Raw genomic sequence first — 20,739 nt, forward strand, 5'->3', positions numbered from 1 at the left:
AGTTCTAAAAAGTGTTCATCTCACTTTGGGCGTTCAAAAATTACATTTTTAACTTTTTGGGCCAAATTACTGGGTATTTAGGTCGAAAACGGGCTTTGATGCCGGGGGAAAGCACCAAAAAACGCCAAAAACGGTTATTAATGCCGAAAGGTTTCTTTACTCCCGCCGAACCGGGTTTTTTTGCAACTTTCCTGTGCACGCCACTAGAGCAAAACAAAAAAAATTGGAATTCCGTTTTGACCATTATAAAGCTTCCCTGAGATTTTCAGCTCGATCGGCCCATAAAAGTGGCGCTCGGCACTAATGGGTTTAGAAAAAAAAAAAAAATTATTGAAAATATTTATTGCATATTTTTGTATTTAATAACAATTCGCCTATCTAGGTTAACAAAGGATTATTGTTATTTTGTATAGCTTTATTTCTCAGCTGACCCTACAGTAAAAAAAGAGATGTTTTAAAATATCAAATGATTCTTAAATAAATGTTAATGTTTAGGCTTCTGTAAATACTACTGTCAATAATAATTGGTCTATCAAGATTTAAACTTTAAGCAGTGTTCTTACTGAACCAGTACTTAATTTTTTTGGTCAATAAGTCTAAGGGTCTTGGAGGCTGAAACTTATTTCAAAGTTATTTATAGAATCTTTTAAAACATCTAAATTCCTGAAGAGCTTTTATTTGTTGTCTTATCTCAGTCATTTTTTCCTCCAATTTTTCATAATTGTGTAATCTAAAAGTTTGGTGATCATAAAAATAAATTAGTTCATTGCATTATTATTCACTAATATCTGCTATCATTTTTAAATTTATCAAAATAATTTTCTTTTTATTTATGACGGCCATACCTTGAATATTGCTGTTTATCCATTTCATCACATAATTCCTAGAAACAAAACAAAAATTATTTTATTAATTTTTAACAAATAGATTAATATTTTCTAATATAAATAAAAAAAATTTTGAAGGTTATGATAACATGAATTATAACTAAAAGGTAAATGAATGGACAATTTGTTTAGTGCAAGAAGTTACAAAAATTGTACTGTTTCTCAGTGTATTACCTTAGTTCGTTGTAAAGCTTTCTTAATATTGCTAGCAATCCAAACAGGAGCCTTGATTCCTGTTTTGGTCAAACCTCCAGTATCATTTCTAAAATAATAAACAATAAATGAACACATAATTAAGAAATTTACCAAATACAATAAACAGTTTGCATGAACTTTATTTACAAAAAATATTCTATTTGATTATGACTGTCATATGAAACAAAACAATATACCTGACATAAATATTATCATCTATTTCACCTGACAATACCATAACTGAAATTAACATTCTGCATTTCAAATCTTAGTAGTAAATAATCACTTATTGATATAGACCTGTCATTACATTAAAGTTACCTAATTTTGTGGGAGGAGTTTTTGTTTTAGAGATTTTCTGTAGTTTCTTGAAAATATTTTCTCGTCTAAAATTAGATTCAAATTTATTAAGGTTAATCTTAATTTCTTAATTTCTCTAAACCTGAAAAAGTTATTGGTCATTTGGGTTAGCATATTTTCATGTTTAAAATGAGTTTAGAATAAAATACAATATGCTTCACAGAGTTTTGTATCTTACTTGAATATCTTTTGAAAACAAAGTTGAATTCTATAAACAAATGTTAGATTTTGCACAGTTGCTTTGAGTCTTTCCACACCAGCAGTCTCAAAAATCTAAACCAAATACACAAACTTATCTTTTAAAATGTTAAAAATTGAAAACATCTAAATTCTTAACTTGAAAAACAAACTATTATTATATGTATTATATGTATGTGATAAAATCTCCAAGTTATTATTGTTAAAACTCATAGGTTGGTGTAAATTGTATAATTTTTGATAAAAACTTTCAAATCTTTAACTTTAAATCTTCAAACCTGTTGAATGTTGTTGATAGCCAAACCAATGAGAAGATTCATAATGATGATACTAACAAACACAACAAACAGCACAAATAAAATCTGAGGAACTAATTGATAATTTAGCTCCTGAAATAGATTGGAAATTAATTCAGTTACTTTTTCATTAATAAAGGGTGTGCAAAAAAAATGCGGACATTTTTAAAATTGAAATTGCGCGGCTTGTGTTGGTAGTAGAAAATTCTTTCAATTTCTTTCCAGGCGGAAATTATTTCCTTTCGTAGATCCTTAAGTGTATTTGTATTTTTAGATGCTACCCTAGCTTTAATAATGGCCCATACATTTTCTATAGGCCAAAAATCTGCCATCTTTGGAGCTTGGATATCAGGATTGATCCTGGTTTTGAAGCTACACTTTACAGCATCCAATGCAACTTTACCTCGATGTATTGTAGCACCATCGTCTTGGCAGATGGCATCTCCATCTGGATAAAGCTTTTTAACGGCAGGTTTGGCCTTCTTTTTAACCAAGTCTGCGTACATGACACCATTTACTGCTTTTGGTAATGGAGGTTGATAATCCTTTTTTTAAATTTTCTGGTTTACTCGCAATTCAAGTTTTAAGGCAATAGGAACATTTCACCACGTAGCTCCCTAACTATACGTAGCACAGGATCCGTTCTTATATTTCCAAAAACTAGAGTTCATAACGGTTCTAACGATATGAATAAGAATTTTCTACTATTAACACAAGCCGCGCAATTTCAATTTTAAAAATGTCCGCATTTTTTTTTGCACACCCTTTATCTAAGTATTGCAAAAATCTAATTAAAAAGTTTACAATGATTTTTTTAACATAAACTGACAGAATAATTGATTATAACCTAATCTTCTACTCCACACAATATGATAACTCCTTTTGTAGATTAAAAGATTTGTTGCAAAAGTTTGAATACTGCTAATTTAGACAATTTACGCTAATCATTATCAGTATGCTAATCAGTATGAGTTTATAAACTTTAGAGGAAATATTGTTTACAATCAAATTTTACTAAGGAGTTTTCTATCATGTATAATTGTGAGTTTCTAATCTATGAAACCACAACAGTAAACAGGTAATAGTTTAACTGTCCTTAGAATAGCTAATCAAATATTTATCTAAATAGTACCTCATTAAATAGATTGGCATATTCAAACTCTCCAACCATTAGAACCAGGATGGATATGAAAGAACTTAAGGAATCTTTAAAACGAAGATCATGGGAAAACAGAACCTAAAAGTTGTCATGTTTATATCAAAATACAAAAAAATATTTTTTTTTAATTTGGTTGTTTTATTTGTTGTTTATTGGGCTACAGTCATAGTAAATTTCCTTTTTTTACTTATTTTAGTTAAAGAGAAAAAATTGTAAACTATTTCGCATGAAAGTAGTTAATCAAACCTGGAAGGACAGGGCAAAAGCTAGGAAAACTGGAGTATAGATTAGCAGAAACTGAAAATAAGTTTTTAAATAATATATTAAATATTTTTCTAAAATTGACTCTAATTCAATATTTTACCTTAATTAAGCTGGCAGCTATATTTTGAACCATAAGAATATAAATCCCAATGTTGGGAAATTGTCCCATAAGGAAGGTTAAGTAAAACCAAGACAGGAATATTGCAATTGATCCCAAAGAATCCTCAAGTTTAGCTCTAAAAATGACATAAGCCCAGTTCACAAAAGACAATGGTCAACCTCTGGAAATTTTAGGTCAACCTATAGAAGCTTTAGGTTGACCGATTTTATAAAGGTATTTGTAGGTTGTACTTGTCTAGGTTGACCTTCAGAAAAATTGGTCGACCTTTAAAAGTTATTTGTGAACTGGACAATAGTTTAAAGAAATATTATAGATATAAAATTATAGGGGATTTTCAAGAAAGGTCAATTGTATATAGTAATGAAATGTGAAAAATTTAAATACATAAAATTTTTTTTATAAAAATTAGACAACAATTCTCAGCCATTATTAGTATAGAGGATAAAAAAATACTTAGAAATAAGAAATCTAGATATAACAACAAAGTTAAGAGGTGGAGAAGAATCACTTCTTTTGAAGTATATAATTAACAAATAATTAAACTAACCCTGCAGTATGGTTTAATAGAGCTCCAAAAACAACATACAGTATAATCACAATTAAATTAACCAACCAAATTCCCTGATATGAATTTTTATGAATTATTTATCAACTTGGAAATTCAGAATGCATTTTTTCATAATTTATCAATCAATTTGATAAATTAAGTTTGATTTAAGTGGATAACATATAAACAAACACATTTTCTTTTCTTTCAAGAAGTGAGATAATTCATTCTTGTATAGGTTTTAACTGGTATTTACTATTATATTATGTTGCAAAGAGAAAATTAGGGGTTTCAAATGTAAGCAAAAGAAGTAGAAAAAAACTAATAGCATGTCTTCAATCGAATTAATTCAAATTATAGAATTGTGCATTTCAATGATAATCAGCAACTAAAATTTATTAAATTTTTTTGATTCACAAAAATTTCCTTAGCTAGTTTAGTAAAGGATGGATTATAGAACATTAAAACTGATATCACAAGAAGAGGTAGACTTGTCATCACAGATAATACTATATTTGCCAGCATTAATGATTCTCCTACTAACCTATAAAAGGATTTTGTTATAAATGTTATATTACAATAATAATACATTGCCAGCAAATATGAATTTCCCATTTGTTTAGAAATAAGTTTTGTATGTCATGTAAGATCAAAGAATTAGCAAAAGTAATTTTAGATCTTTTATGTAATCAGGTGAAAATTAATTTACCTTATATTATTCAATTTACTTTTGATGAAAACCAGGCAGGTTAATAAGATCAAAAATACTAGATATAGCAAAGTATAACTGAACCTAAAATAAAATTAATGAGTTAATGAGGTTTAATGAAAGAAAAAGCTATGAATTAGTTAAAAACAATTAACAAATAAGTAAAGATAGAGTCACTTACCTAAAGATCTTTCCAACATGTAAATCATTCAAGTGAATAAAAAGTTCAACTATTGGATGTTTTAATACATCTAATTCATCTTCACTTATACTTGCTTCTGCCAACTCAAACTCTAAAATCAATTTTTAAAAATAAGTTAAAGTAAAGTTTTATAAATAACACAAAATTCAATCATAATAATTATCATAAACAGAAGCTAAAAAAGAAAATCTGAGGAATTTGTAAAGAAAATTAATAAGAAGAAAGTATTTCAAACATATTTTAGAGAAAAATACAACTTTAATGATTTAAACATATTTATATCATATCTAAAGCTCACCATTATTCTTGTTTTCATCCCAGAGAAGAATGCTAAAATCCAAAGTTACTGAAATATCACAAATTGAAAAAGAAAAGAATTATTGTTTTATCATTTGTTTCGTTTTTTCATATAATGTATTTTAGACAATTTTTAATAAAAAGTAAAAATTAGTTTAGTTACCTTCCTTTCCCTTTACATATTGAGAGGTAGCCAGTGATGTGATGTAAAAGTCCAGGAGATAAGTGACAAGACTAGGGTTGGATTTCAACATACTTTCTATACTGTTTTCATTATGTGCATCCTTGTTGTGTAAAACACATTAAATTTAATATTATCATTGTTAATTAATTATTCCATTTGTTTAAAATATTTATTATTTTTGGTTATTAAACAAGTTATTTTGGTGAATTTTGTCATTGAAATAATCTACTTTAGATATTTAAATTTTAAAGTAATTATTATGTTCTTAAATGACAACTTTGAAATTGTCTCCTAAATCATTATTGATATTCTGTTTATGTTAGATTTTAGTTTAATTAGATTGTGGCATAACCTAATTTCAGCCACAATGACAACTTCTAGAATTTTTGTATCTTTTGCAATTATTATTTATTCTAATTATTTAATAAACACTGACCTTTATTAAAGGATTACCACCAGATTTTAAAATATGAAGTAACACAACTGGATCTTGTACTAAAAATATGATCAATGAAAAAAATAAAAAAAATATTCATAAAAAAAACTTGGTTTAAATTTCGTAAAAAGTGACATAAGTAAAAATATTCTCCCCTTCTTTTAACTTTTTGATTTCTAGTTTTTTTTACCCAATGTGCTCCCAATCTCAAAGACTATTTATAAAATAATTCTGATTTAATTAACCTGCATGTAATATTGTTTGATTTTGAAAATCCATTAAATTTACATCTCCACCAAATTCAATTAAGTATTTTATTGATTGATAGTCATTCAAACAAAAGTACAATGCTGTTTTTCCTTCAGCATTCTAAAATAAGTATATAAATAATTTTCAAAGCCACTATAAAAGTAGTCTAGTTAGTAAGTATTGTATTTATTAGTACTTGAAACTTCAAATTAAAATACATTACACAGTTTCCAATGCATATACTGTTACCTTCAGATTAGGATCAAATCCTAATTTCAATAGTTTAAGAATATTTGTAGCATTTTGATAATTAGCTGCTATATGGAGGCAGGTAGATCCTTCAGCATCAACTATCTCAAGTATAGGTACACCTACATGTAGGAAGAGTTATGTGTAAGTAAACTATAGTTTTATTTACAGATAAATAACAAGGCCCAGCCTTTAAATTATTTAAAAATTTAAGCTATGGGTGCATAAACAACCTATATACCACAATATGTCTATTGTCTGCTTATATACAAAGAATGCTTATTAAATTTTACCTATTTTGTTCAATCTTTTTAGGCAAGCAATTGATCCATATTTGGCAGCTACATGGGCAGGATATTGGGGTGGCACACAATATTCTAGAATATGAAATAATTTATGAAAATCTACAACATTTTTATTTGCTGTTTACTTAATAAGTTTTCATTTTGGACAGGTTAAAAAATGTAGTAGTTTTACAAGTTATGATCATTAGGGTTTAAAATAAATATTTTGGAATGCAGAATTTCCTTACCTTTAATTTTTGCTATTCCATAAGAGAGTAGAAAATTAAGTATTGAATCTTCATCAAAAATACAGCACAAGTCTATCAGACTTAGATTGTCATTCAAATTTGCCTGAACAAGTTATTTATTAGAAGTGAATCACATCTACAAGAAATCAGTCAGTTGATTTGTTAAATAATTAAAATACCTGGTTTTGTCTATTATTCTTGCTAGTTGAAGATTGTATAACTTGTGTAGAATCATCATATTTGTATTTATACAAGAGAACATTATCAATACCACTAAAAATAAAGGTTACTGATTAAGGTATTTATGATAGTCTTAAATATGATATACATAATCTAAACCCCGAACCACTTCATTATGCAATCTATATTTTCCTGGATATTTTGTCTATGGTAGTCCATAAGTATACAGTTTTACAGTACATTGTTTCTATTTGTTAAAGCAACACGTATGATAAAAGAAAAAGATTCCTTTTAAAGTAAAATGCTTATATATCAATTGAAATCTATATTTTTTGATTTTCTACTGATCCATTTCATTATGCAAATCAAAATAAAATCAATAGGAAAACGTTTGTTTTGCACTTTTCTCCACTTTTCAAAATTGATTATGATAAAATAACAATTTTTTAAGGGATTTATGCATTAATTATAATGAAAAACAGTTTAAGGTAGATTTTAATGATTTTTCTAACTAATAGATAATTTTAAAAATGAAATTCAATCCCTATCACTTTAGAGGACAGCTGCTGACCCCCAGTCTTATGGATGAAGCTAAATACATGTTAAAGATAAAAATAACCCTCAAATGTACACAAAAATGTTTTTTGATGTGTTAAAAAAATCCATTTTAAAATCTATATTTTGAGGATGATGGCCTTAAAGATGTTCTTACTGGTGGTGATGGTGAGCCAAATGTTATCTAAGTACATGACCATTACAACAACTTGTCTATTAACCTATGTACCATTTTTTTGTAGTCATAGCAGCCTCCAATAGAGCCTCGCGACATGAAACATAACCATTATCAAAAAACTACATTATTTACTTTATGAATTTTAGTAATTAAAATTGTATTTTTTTTTCTTTTTTAATATTGCGTGGCTGGAGGCTGCTATTGTGGTATGCGGCAGCTCTGGACCATGCAGAAACCAAGACATTATAGTGATGCTACGCACCTAGTTAAATCCTGTTATTCTACAATTATGAAGCCACCTGAAAAGATGTCAGATAACGGTACTGATTTTATCTCTCAGTTGTCCTGCAAATGGAGGGAGGGGTGTTACCCCTCCCTCTCCCATCTTAAGCACCGGAACCTTCCCCTTCAACCACCAAGTTATCAGCACCACCTCAACCCTGAGGATAAAGGATCTAAACCTGCCCCCACACAGACTGTTGTTGTCACAAGTAATCATCAAACCTTCCCTCTTTAGTACCCAGACCTACCACTCAACCCCTCTATGCTTATCTACCTATTGTGCTGCTCCATGGGCTATCCTGCCTGCCCCAGACAGGGATAGCCATCTACCTAACCATTGCAATTATCTATGTTTTACTGTATGATTTATCTTTAACCATCTTTATTCCTAATCCATATGTATTTATATTATGGTTAACTGTATTCTTAATCCCCCCCACCCTTTCCAGGGATGGGGAATCATGATTGCCCAAACTGACTATTGTATATGTATTATAATGCTTTTATGTTATGATCATTTATTCCTATCCATGTAGTTATTGTTTGTTGTATATAGCTTTAGTATCCTTTACACCTTCAATAAAGTGACAACTGAAATAGATGTTGATTCTTGTCTAGTGAATGCTAGAGAAGCGTAGCTTCTCTATAGTAAGGTGTCCACGTCTGTTCACACTGCCATAGTCTTTATTCGAACTCTGGTGTCTGCCATTTACCCTAGGCGGATACCACAACTTTGGTGACAGCTGTGTGAGATTACGGCGAACCACAAGTGTAGAGCAGACGCGCATCTGAGGCTAAGGTACTCCCAGCAGTGAATCTGGCAAAACTGACGCAAGCAACCTGAATTACCCACCCTGGACAGCAAAGTTTAACTCTGCATCCGGCAGTTGTGGAAGCGAGACAGCGAAATTTGATGAATAACCGCGAGCAGCGCTGATATCTAACGGAGAATTGAGCGCCAAAAGGGCTGAAACAGGCCTGCGGACCGGCTGAAACAAGCCAAATAAGTGTAAACGGCTGAAAATAGGCCAATTTTACTGCAAGAGATAGCAGGATCCGAACCAGTGGCGCTAGCAGGACGGGACATTCCCTGCCGCCATCAGCTGGATTTTGATAAGCGGCGCTAGCAGGACGGGACATTCCCTGCCGCCGATAGGCTGAAACACGCCACATAGCTGCAAGCGGCGCTAGCAGGACGGGACATTCCCTGCCGCCGATAGGCTGAAACATGCCACATAGCTGCAAGCCGCGAGCTAACATACGAGTGTAGTGCACCAGAACCGAGAAAAACTACGTCAACTCCGAGTATCCTGAGAGGCTACAACGCAGCCACCCATCTAGAAAACAGATATTATATCACATTTTCAGGGATTACCACCCTAGTGTGATGGCCAAACAATAGATTTATGAGCAAAGCTTGGCAAACAAATTGTTGTGTTGTGATAAATCTAAGAATAGAACAGGCTTGGATTATTGTGTATTGTGATAACAGCTAAAAATAGAACAGAGTTGGTAAACAAATCTGTTATGCAATTGTGATAAGGACAGAAATAGAAGCTAGATGTAACATAATAAAGACCCTGATATACAATCAAAACAATCTCAAGCCCACAGCACAACAACAACAATACACCCCTTATTCCAAGGGAAGGGGAGGGGCCCCTCTCCATTGAAGGCAAATACAATCAGGGTGATATAATAGATAAACCTAGGATTAAGAAGAAAAGGCCCTATTACACCAGCACACAGTTACCCCCCTCCCTCACAGGGGGAACGGACGGAGTTACCCCCGTCCCCTCACGCGCTTCCCCCTTCCTACCCACACTAGACTAAGTCCGTCTGTAGTGTGGGGCTAGCGATCGGACACCCAGAGCGCCATTCACGGATAGCGCAACAGAGTGCGGAAAATATCATAAATCCAACGGACGAAGCGGACCAATGAGAGAGCGAGTTGAGGGGTGAGAGCGCGTTTTCCCCGTGTGCGCGGATTTGACGGCGCGGACGCGCGTTACAAGGACAGGAGATTCCACGCACACACACACACACACACACCCACACAGGAGAGGGGCCATTCTATAGCATACATCAGAGATATTTTTTTAGGAGAAAAACTTGCAAGCTCCTCCCTCCCTGTCTACAGTGTGATAAGGAAAACTAAACCAGTTCCTTAAACCCGCTCAGACCCTCAACATCTTCCTAGCCTGCCAACCCTACTTCAAAGCTGAATGGTTAGTGAAACAAATATATGTATATATAAATACCCAAGTGATAAATAAGGTTGTTTTTTTGTATCATGGGTACAAGCAAGTGAATACTAACCTCACCAAACAACACTGGAAACTGATATGATAACTGAACGAAAGTACGCCCACCCTGTGGACATAGCCTGACTTGCTGCCCCACACTGGGCAGTGGTGGTGTGTACCTGGACCATCGACCTTCATAGTTGTGAACTATATACAGAGGAAGCGTGATTTTTTTTGAAGCAAGGAGGAAAAGCTAGCTAGCTCTGGGATATTCCTATACACATATATATATATATATGGGCGTGTAGCCATGTATATATATAGATAACCTACCTATCCATATATCCACTAGCGGATACGCTCCTAGAGACATCTGTGATACCTAACATATTCCCTGTTACCTTTAAGCTAAGATCCGCTGGTTGCCACAGAAATCAAGAGCTATACTGGAAAGGAGAACAACTCAGGCTCAACAGTTAAACAAGACGCTGGCACCAACAGACCAACCCCCTACTACTTATCATGGGGGCGCGCCAGCCACAGAAACTCTTGAGCCAGGAGGACCGAGCCTACGGCTACGTGGACTACCACCCTAATTACACAGCTATAGTATTTATACTAGGGGTAAGCCGGCTCGAACCTCCTTGCGGTGCGGCTACTCTACTCTGCTCCTATATCTACAAGATACTGCTTCTGTTATTACTTTGGCCTACTGTGTCGAGTACAGTGAACATCAAACACATGCCAGGTCACAGACCCCTGGTCCCTGAGATGCCCTTGTCTGGAAGGGTGACTGAATGTCCACTGCACAGCTCCTGTTCAGTTGGTGCTCAACGTACGAGAAATAGCAATACTGGACTGGGGGTTGCTGAACCTGTAGGTGTCCTCCTGGGGGTGTTGAACGATGCAACTGAGCCTAATGAGAAGGTGACAAGCTTCAGAGACTTAGTGGCCAGCCCCAAGATGGACACTACTACCAGAACTGAGATTTCAAAGGGGCCCAGCCCTAGGGCCAGTACCACCTGTTTCTGGGGTGGAAAGGTCCTCCCTGGCACTGGCCTCACCAATCTGGAGGATGGGGAGCTGTCCCAGGGGAATAGGCTCTTCACCCAGATGCCCAACGCGTACCTGGGGGTGGGGGAGCCGCCACCCAAGCCTCCCTGGGAGCCCCCAGGCATGGAACGACTGGGGACCGGCCTAAGGATGGGGACTGGTGACCTGCTGCAGTGGAAGACTTTACCCAGCACGGAGAGAGCAGGGTTGACCAGCAGCAGTGAGGCTGTTCCCCCCACATTCCAAGACCAGATGCCGCTACTCTGTTGAACCACTGCACATGTCCCAGCCAAGTTCCCCCATGCTGCTGAAGATGGAGGCCCACCAGGATGCAGAGCTTCAACTAGGAAAGTCAATAAGAAGGCCACCCCTTGCCAAAACCAGAACCACCGCAGGGGCTCCCCATCAGCCGCTGACGGAGCCTGGCAGGGACGCAATACTAGCTGGCAACTCTGGCCCAACTCAGGTGGCTACCAACAGTCTGCTGACAGTCCGGAATACAGTTCAGGCTACCATCAGTATGGCATCTTCTGGGCCTTGCTGGTCCACCTGTGGGTACCTGTCCACACACTGGCCACAGGTACCCCCCAGAGATCATAGCCCCCTTTCCGACTGGCACCATCAACAGCCTTTGCTACCAACCACCTGGCATACCCAGAGGCAGGATCCCTCATGTGGAGAAGCACCTGCAGAAGCTAAGGCCGAGGCTGGCCTCGCCACCCAGGGGAGGAGAGCCGCTGTTGGATGGAAGGAACCTGTGTGTATGGGGAGGAGGCTGAATGTAACCAAGGAGCCACCACAAGCAGCCCAGCACCGCCTGACCCCTAGTAGGGGAGACCCTGTTTGTCAGCTGGTGCCCCAACTGGAGGAGGAGAGACCTGGCAGGTTGATACACCCTGGGGAAGCCGGCCTGATGGGACCCAGCTGGACGAAGGGGCGCTGCCGCTTCAACGGCCACACAGCCGCCAAGTGTAGAACCGGTTGGGACCGGGCAACGAAGAAACACCAGGCCGCCCAACAACCTGCATGCAACCAGTCTGCCACCCAGGTCCACCTGGAGGGAGATGCCCAGCCGTCACCCCAACTAGCTGCCGCCGCTGGGGCCGCGGCTACCCAGGAGTCTGTGTCTCAGATTGGGACCATGGTGGCCAGGATCAACGTGCTGGGAGGAGCGGCTGAACCCAACCGGGTTGGCCTGGACCTCAGCCGCAACCACAGGGGACCGGTGTCCGTAACCCCTGTCACCCCCAGCAAGAGCCGAGGGGCGCTACCCAGCGCCACCGGGACGGTGTACGGGGAGGCCCTGGCGGCCGCCGAGTGGGAGAGGCAAGAGGCGCTAGCCAGCGAGTCTGAGTCGATGTATGGGACGCCAACCGGCGTCGCCACCTGGAAGGAACGAGAGGTGCTTCCCTGCACCACCAAGCTGATGTCTGGGGCGACAACCGTCGCCGCCACCTGTGAAGACTGGGGGGTGCTATCCAGCGCCCCACGCTGGTGCCTGGGGCGACAACCGTCGCCGCCACCGAGAGACCTGGACCCCTGTGAAGACTGGGGGGTGCTATCCAGCGCCCCCACACTGGTGCCTGGGGCGACAACCGTCGCCGCCACCGAGATACCTGGACCCCCGAATGAGCCCGCAGCCCCAGAGGAAGGGGTGACACCCGTCACCCCCAGCCAGCCAGAGCCCCCAGCCAGCAGGGAGAGTCCAGCTGTCCCTCACCTTCAACTGCATCCAGCTGTCTACCTCCCTCAACCAAGCCAGGGTAATTGTATTGCACTGGTGTACCAGGAAGTTTGGGCTGGGCCAAACTTGCCTGCGCCCCCTGCATCTGCCCCAGGAGCCAGGGTATCAGCCATTACCAGCCAAACTGAAGAAGCTTTGACCGCTGCCTGGGGAGTAACACAACTAGATGCGCCAAGTGCCGAGCCTAACCATAGAAGTAGAGGATCCCCAACAATTATGTCTACCCAAGATGGAGACAATGTGCCTGGACCCCTTCAGGCTAGGGGAGGAAATCCGGAGCCTTGTGCCTCCAGTCCACTAGCAGCAGTGTCCGTGGATGGGCCTGTCTCCCAGCCAACTAGAGCGGAGCCACCCTTGCAGATCCAAGACAGCCTCCGGCATAAAGGGTGGACTGTTACCTTTCCCTACCCCGCAGGTCGGATTGCCATGCACCACCCTGCCAATGTCCAGAATGAGCCTGAAGGAGGCAACGCTCCTACAGTATGCCAACCACCACCTGCCCGCGTTGACAGAGACCCTGGAAGCCGAATGAACCTGACCAGCCCTGAGGGCGAAGAAACTGCGCCTGCATCCAGTAGCCAGCCTGCCAGCAGCAAGGTGACCAACACGATGGAGACCACCAGCCCAGTGGAGAAACCTGCAGAGGTGTACACCAGGCGGCTGTTGGTCCAAGCCCCCTCATGTGCTGTGCCACCCCTGGAGGTTGCCAGGGTGGCCTCAGAGGTACACATCCAACGGCCAGAAGATCCAACAGGACCAGCTACTCCAGCAGATATGGCCGATTCCGTTAGACCTGGGGAGGGCTGGAGTCCACCACCGTCCAGCAACTGGTATCCTGGCGGACCCATTTCACAAGGACAACAAACTGAAGGCCGCAACCACTGTCGGAAGTCTGGCGGTGCAGACAACCCCTCCAGCCTTCCGAGGGGAGAGTTGTGGTATGCGGCAGCTCTGGACCATGCAGAAACCAAGACATTATAGTGATGCTACGCACCTAGTTAAATCCTGTTATTCTACAATTATGAAGCCACCTGAAAAGATGTCAGATAACGGTACTGATTTTATCTCTCAGTTGTCCTGCAAATGGAGGGAGGGGTGTTACCCCTCCCTCTCCCATCTTAAGCACCGGAACCTTCCCCTTCAACCACCAAGTTATCAGCACCACCTCAACCCTGAGGATAAAGGATCTAAACCTGCCCCCACACAGACTGTTGTTGTCACAAGTAATCATCAAACCTTCCCTCTTTAGTACCCAGACCTACCACTCAACCCCTCTATGCTTATCTACCTATTGTGCTGCTCCATGGGCTATCCTGCCTGCCCCAGACAGGGATAGCCATCTACCTAACCATTGCAATTATCTATGTTTTACTGTATGATTTATCTTTAACCATCTTTATTCCTAATCCATATGTATTTATATTATGGTTAACTGTATTCTTAATCCCCCCCACCCTTTCCAGGGATGGGGAATCATGATTGCCCAAACTGACTATTGTATATGTATTATAATGCTTTTATGTTATGATCATTTATTCCTATCCATGTAGTTATTGTTTGTTGTATATAGCTTTAGTATCCTTTACACCTTCAATAAAGTGACAACTGAAATAGATGTTGATTCTTGTCTAGTGAATGCTAGAGAAGCGTAGCTTCTCTATAGTAAGGTGTCCACGTCTGTTCACACTGCCGTAGTCTTTATTCGAACTCTGGTGTCTGCCATTTACCCTAGGCGGATACCACACTATGACTACAAAAATTGGACCATAGTTCAATATATAAGTATTCATTATGGGCATGCACTTTGATAACATTTAGCTCACCATCCCCACCAGTAAGAGCATCTTAAAGGCCATCGTCCTCAAAATCAAGATTTTAAAATGGATTTTTTTAACACATCAAAAAACATTTTTGTATATTTTTGAGGGTTATTTTTATTTTTAACATGTATTTAGCTCATCCATAAGACTGGGGGTCAGCAGCTTTCCTCTATAGTGATGGGAATAGAATCTCTTTTTTTAAATTATTTATTAGTTAGAAAAATTATTAAAATCTACCTTAAACTGTTTTTTATTATAATTAGTGCATAAATCCCTTTAAAAATTGTTATTTTATCATAATCAATTTTGAAAAGTGGAGAAAAGTGCAAAACAAACGTTTTCCCATTGATTTTATTTTGATTTGCATAATGAAGTGGATCAGTAAAAAATAAATAAATATAGATTTCAATTGATATATAAGCATTTTACTTTAAAAAGAATCTTTTTCTTTTATCATACCTGTTGCTTTAACAAATAGAAACAATATACTGTAAAGCTGTACACTTATGGACTACCATAGACAAAATATCCAGCAAAATATAGATTGCATAATGAAGTGGTTCGGGGTTTATTTTTTTAGGAAAACTTTACATCTGCTCTATAACTCATTTTGTCTGTCTGTCCATTCATGATCTTTCTGTGCTTTGCTTTTGTGGATGTTGTAATTCTTGTTTCATTCTAAAACAAAAGTTAGGGGGTGGAAACGTCTATCGTCCTTCCTTCCTTACAAGGTAAAGATTTTTGGATAAGAAACATAAAGAGAGAGAAAGGTTATGGGTGCCTAGTTGTGAAGAATGGAATTTATTGCAAATTTCTACATTCTGTTTTACCTTTTACCAAGAAGAGCTACAAATGAGTCTAAAATTTGTTCAACCGATTGAATATCACCATCAAGTACAGCTTGGGCCAGGTCATCTTGAGTTGTTCTTTTCTGACCCTGAGACACTTTGGAAGTTTTTCTCAACAGCCTAATAGATAATTGATAAAAGATAATTGCAATTTTGATGTTTAGAGATTTCACAGCAAACCAGTCAAAACATTACTGTTGCACAATAGATTAGGGAGTGTATATGAGGCTAAGCTTAACAGAACTTGAAATTAATTGAAAATAAAGGAGGGTTGGGTAGTTTTCCCTCCACTTTTTTAGATTTATTTTTAAAATATTGGCAAGGGTGGGGGGTTTTCATGCATTAAAAAAAGTACCAAAATTATTTACAATTTTTTTACCTTGTCTCAGAATTGACAGAGGATTGGGGAGAAACATGAGCGCTGGCATGGAGCTTCGAGTAAAATCCTAAAAAGTAAATTGGTTAATATCTGGCTAATTTCTTTTAACCCACGCTAAATTCAAGCCAATAGAATATTTATACCTTCATAATTTCATCCAATGTTATTAAGTTGTAAGGTTTTAAGGGAATTTATTATTGTCTTTTGTTAGTTGTAGGCCATTTCTTGACCTGTATCCTAGAGGGTAGGGGCGGAACAACTGAACTAGTGTTATATAAAATTTCTAAATGCTATAACTCCTTATTATACTAAAAGCCTACCTGGTTTTCCATTGTATTGTTTGAAACTATCTTCATTTTTATCTTGGACATTTATAACAAAAGTTGTGGCACTTTTATCCAGTTCTATATCATCCTGAGCCAATGTGCTGTCACTGAAACAAAGGTGGAGGGTTGGTAGAAGGTTTTATACTATTTTCCCTTGTCTTAAGGGTTAGTGTGAAGAAAAATCTATTTAAAAACTGTTTAAAAAACAAAGCTTTAAAACTAAAATTAATAGATTATTTGGCCTTATATAGATGGCAAACAACAAAACTATTAATAAATTAATATTTTTCTCTTGTAAGTGCATTACTAATACTATGGCAATTAATTAACTTACTTTGAAAAAGTAGAAACTGATGAAAATGATTTCTTCAGGCCTGCTCTTTCACCATGCATAGGCCTATAAAAACAAGGATGGCAACATTCAAAAGTAAAAGCACACAAAATAAATGGAAATGTGGACAAAGCGATTTAAAGAGCAGATGTTCTGAGTTTATAAGTCAAGAATAAATTTACTGAAAAAAAGCCACAAAACATTTCAAAAAAATTTTTGAAATTTGTATTTTAGCCTGATCGACAGACCAAGTAAATCATATAATAGGAATCTTCACAGAAAATTTTAGATTTGTATAATTAGAAAATGAATATAACAAAAAATTATTTTTTTCCGTTTTCATTCTTTAAAAAGCATATATAGTACATACATATGTAAATAAGGCACAATTTATATTTTTACGGATTAATAAAATGACTTTTTGACATTGTTAACAAAAGGAAACCTGTTATTTATTAATGGTGGTAAGGTTGGAGGCGAAACTGTTGTATCTTCAGAGGCAATGTCCGTGTCCCTGTGTAAACAAAACAATAAATATATATTAAATTGCTGAATTATGATTGTATTTGTTTTACAAGGATGGCTAAATCTTATCTTGTGGCAACCTGGGAAATTACTCTTATATACTTTCAATGAATGTATAATATACGTGGATATTCTGACAGAGGAAAAATTGTCGTTAATTTAGGTTGCTAACGTGGATTTCATTTATTAGTCTGTTGGTTTATCCAGTAGGAAAGTAGGAGATGGGGCAGGTATTGTTATTTTAGCCCACTGCAAGTTTCACTTTATTAGAGAACATGAAAATCTAATGTACGATCCAAATAATAATATATCCATCATAGTTGTCAATGGTCATTTGAATCTTCACATGCAATTTAAGACGTCAATCTTTAATTTGGCCGAGAAAATCACGTTTTCCCGTTTTAAAAAGAGGACTTTTTAACAATGCAACAGGTTCAAAAGATAAAATTGTAAAAAAATTAACCCTATGACATTGGACATTTTATTAGCTTTAATGAAAAGATTTTATTCAAAACTTATTACCTATACATATTTATAATAACACATCTTTATGAACAAATTACAATCATTTTTAGTATATTGATTTCACTGGCATTATATTTATAACCAACATCAATAAAAGACCATGAAAAATTATTGAAACTAAAAGTGTCGGAAAAAAGAAAGGTCTTAGTATCTAACTGAGTATTCAGTGGACCATCCATACATTATCCCCCCCCCCCATAACATTTTGACTTAGAATTCAGTATCTATCATTAGACCTTTAATTATAATAAATAGAGCAGAGCTGGATCTTTAAATCATTTTAGTGGTGAGCCAGATCGGGGTGAGCCAACTTTCCACCAATGAGAGCACAGCATTTTATGAAATGCCGCGCTGTGATTGGCTGAAATTCGGCTCACCCTGATCTGGCTCACCACTAAAATGATTTAAAGATCCAGCTGAGGTATGGGGGGGGGGGGGTAATTGTGTACAGTTGAACCAAAAGGGATTTTACCAATATGTTTGACATGTATGGCAAAGTTGTGCATAGTTACCATACTTGGAATATATTGCAACTTATACATTCACATTACTTTCTATGCCTAGTTGTTTTATTGGTATATTTGTGTTTCTACTTTAAAACTAATCTTATATAAAAAGCAACAGAATGTTTGTCTGTGTGTCTGTCTGCACCAAATATCTCGCTAAGTACTATACCAATATGTTTCTCCTTTACAGTGTGGCTTCTAATAGTTATTATTTTATAGATATTTTTTGAGGAGGGTACCACCACCCTCCCAAGATAAACCACCTCTAAAAAAAGGACCTCTCTAAAATTTTTACTTTTTCTTATAAAAAATAAAATAGACATTGGGAAAGGTCGATTCTTTGAGAAGCTACCCTGTAACAGAGAACCATATCGGTTCAGCGGTTAACGAGATCCCTTGGTACATACAGACATATAAGCAAACTCCCAATTACTCTATTAAAGGATTTTGCCATTATTTGTATCTATAATTTTAGGGGGAAGCTTCTCTAAAATTTATTGTTTTGTGGGGACGCTTAATCTAAAATGTATTGTTTTATTTATTGACCAACAGAACATAATTTTGGTTTATTAATATGTGTCAATGACAGTCTATTCAATTTAAAAGTAACAGGATATCTGTCTGTCGGTGTTCACATTAGGATCTCTTAAACTATCTTTATGCAAAAGTAAAATAAATATGTGTGCCTGTGTGAGGCTCGATCTCGCTCACCGCTTTAACGGTATGGTTCTCCTTTACAGTGAAGTTTCTTAGAAGCCCATGTAAGATTTACACTAGGGGCGTATAAACATGTCCTACTATATAAAGTAGTAAGGTTTTGTTTTGTTGGTCCGTTAATAATATTGCTAACCAATAAAGTGACAATGAATTCTTAATTTAAGAGAAGCTTCACATAGGCCCCGGAATTGTTTCAGGCTTTTTGTTTTTTAGGTTTTTGGGTGGTTTCGGGCTATTTTCTGCCCTCTTTCTACCCCTTAATAATAATATATAATCTATAATACAAAGTAGAACGATGTATGTCTGTCTATTTGTTTGTAGCAAAGGATCTCGCAAACCGCTGAACCGATCGGGTTCTCCTTTACAGGGTAGATTCTCATAGGTCCCGGGAAGGTTTATAACTATTTTCTTGGGGGGTTGGACACCCCAAACCCCCCAAAAAAATGAAAAATACCCCCCACCCAAAAAAAAATCTTTTTAAAACTAAAATTAAAATAGTGGGTTCGACTAGACCCCAGACTAGACCCCAGAAAATTTTTAAAATTTTTTTTTCTTTTAAATCTAAAATACGAAAAATTGGTTTGATCAAACCTCTCTGGGCAAAGCCCCTAGAGGCTAGGGGCGAAGCCGCTAGTCCATAATATAAATTATTAAATCCTTACTCCGGACTACGACATTTATTTTTTAAAGTTCAAAGTACAAGGGGTTGGAGAGACAGCGTAAAAGGGAGAGGATAAGGCAAAGGGGGAAATTTTCGACTGTAATATAAATGCGGGAATGAAGGGGAAGAAAATCTCGGTCCGAAACAGCTGATTTTTCCAAAACAATACATTTTTCTGTGTTTTGTTATTGTTTTTTTATTTTTATAAAATTTTAGTTGCTAATTGTTGAATTAATTACATTTGAACCAGGTCCAAAACAAACAAATAATATATCTTCTTTACAACCCTTATCATACCATAATTATTAAGAAATTATGGTTCATTTAATATGCACAATTCGTATGTATATTCTATATACTATAATATATTTCAGACACAAAAATGTTCAACGAAATGAAGATAACTTAATCTATTCGAACAGTTGATACCCATTGCCGAAAATCGAGGAATATAGAGAGATAAATTCAGAAAATTGAATTATCAAACAATGGATATTTACTTTTAGATCTTTCATGCACCAATCGTTGTAGAGCCGAGAGCCGCCATATTTTGCTGGAAACGGAACTGGAGCCGTTATTTTCGTTAAAAAACTGCTCCGGCTCCTGGTTAGCTAAAAAAGATATTTTTTATTGATTATTATTTGGTAACTCTGTTGTGTTGTGTGCTAATGCCCCTTACGTTAAGATTTTCTTGATTTTAGGTCGGAGCCTGAGCCGCACCAAAATTAAACGGCTCTCCGCATCGCTGCTTTCACCAGATTTTATGTTTTATAGCAAAGTGAAACCTACAGCGGGCTAAAATAACAGTTCCCCCCTTCCACACTCTTAATCCAACCCCTCCCATCCATAGGCCTTTTGTAAATCAAATGTTCGTACCTTTACTTTATGTCATTCATAATATTACCTGGTTTGATTAGGTCAGATTTACCTACTTTAATCCATCCTTATTGAATAGAACTAAAACAGTAAGACGTAGTT

The 20,739-nt window shown here is 37.0% G+C and overlaps 2 protein-coding genes across 2 annotated transcripts in view; one reads left to right on the forward strand and one right to left on the reverse strand.

Moving 5' to 3' along the window:
- Positions 1-630: 630 nt before the first annotated feature.
- Positions 631-16,889, reverse strand: LOC145325220 (transient receptor potential cation channel subfamily A member 1-like). The gene is made up of 26 exons (XM_080168168.1): positions 16,831-16,889; positions 16,491-16,603; positions 16,171-16,237; positions 15,774-15,911; positions 7,065-7,158; positions 6,886-6,988; positions 6,647-6,730; positions 6,354-6,475; positions 6,101-6,224; positions 5,856-5,914; positions 5,399-5,519; positions 5,237-5,284; positions 4,918-5,029; positions 4,737-4,820; positions 4,445-4,571; positions 4,028-4,101; positions 3,460-3,595; positions 3,342-3,392; positions 3,069-3,173; positions 1,919-2,029; positions 1,621-1,715; positions 1,404-1,468; positions 1,280-1,322; positions 1,062-1,149; positions 846-883; positions 631-730 (listed from the first exon to the last, which is right to left on the reverse strand). The coding sequence occupies exons 1-26, from the start codon at positions 16,887-16,889 to the stop codon at positions 631-633; spliced, it is 2,361 nt and encodes a 786-aa protein (XP_080024294.1).
- Positions 16,890-20,133: 3,244 nt separating this feature from the next.
- Positions 20,134-20,739, forward strand: part of LOC145313082 (uncharacterized) — a 36,715-nt gene continuing 36,109 nt past the window's right edge. The window contains exon 1 of the mRNA XM_080152351.1: positions 20,134-20,208. The gene's annotated coding sequence lies outside the window, so the exon portion shown is untranslated. The remainder of the gene's footprint in view (positions 20,209-20,739) is intronic.

The sequence above is a fragment of the Acartia tonsa genome, chromosome 1, assembly GCF_053477335.1.
Source record: "Acartia tonsa isolate MP-2025a chromosome 1, ASM5347733v1, whole genome shotgun sequence".
In the NCBI taxonomy this organism is placed as follows: Eukaryota; Metazoa; Arthropoda; class Copepoda; order Calanoida; family Acartiidae; genus Acartia; species Acartia tonsa.

What these genes read in the sequence shown, in the direction of transcription:
- LOC145325220 (XM_080168168.1), bottom strand. Translation starts at nt 16,889, where the DNA reads ATGCATGGTGAAAGAGCAGGCCTGAAGAAATCATTTTCATCAGTTTCT. An exon ending in AACTAGCTAAGGAAATTTTT is followed by an intron (nt 4,102 to 4,444) that starts GTGAATCAAAAA and finishes AATTCATATCAG; the next exon opens with GGAATTTGGTTGGTTAATTT. An exon ending in AACTCCTCCCACAAAATTAG is followed by an intron (nt 1,323 to 1,403) that starts GTAACTTTAATG and finishes TGTTAATTTCAG; the next exon opens with TTATGGTATTGTCAGGTGAA.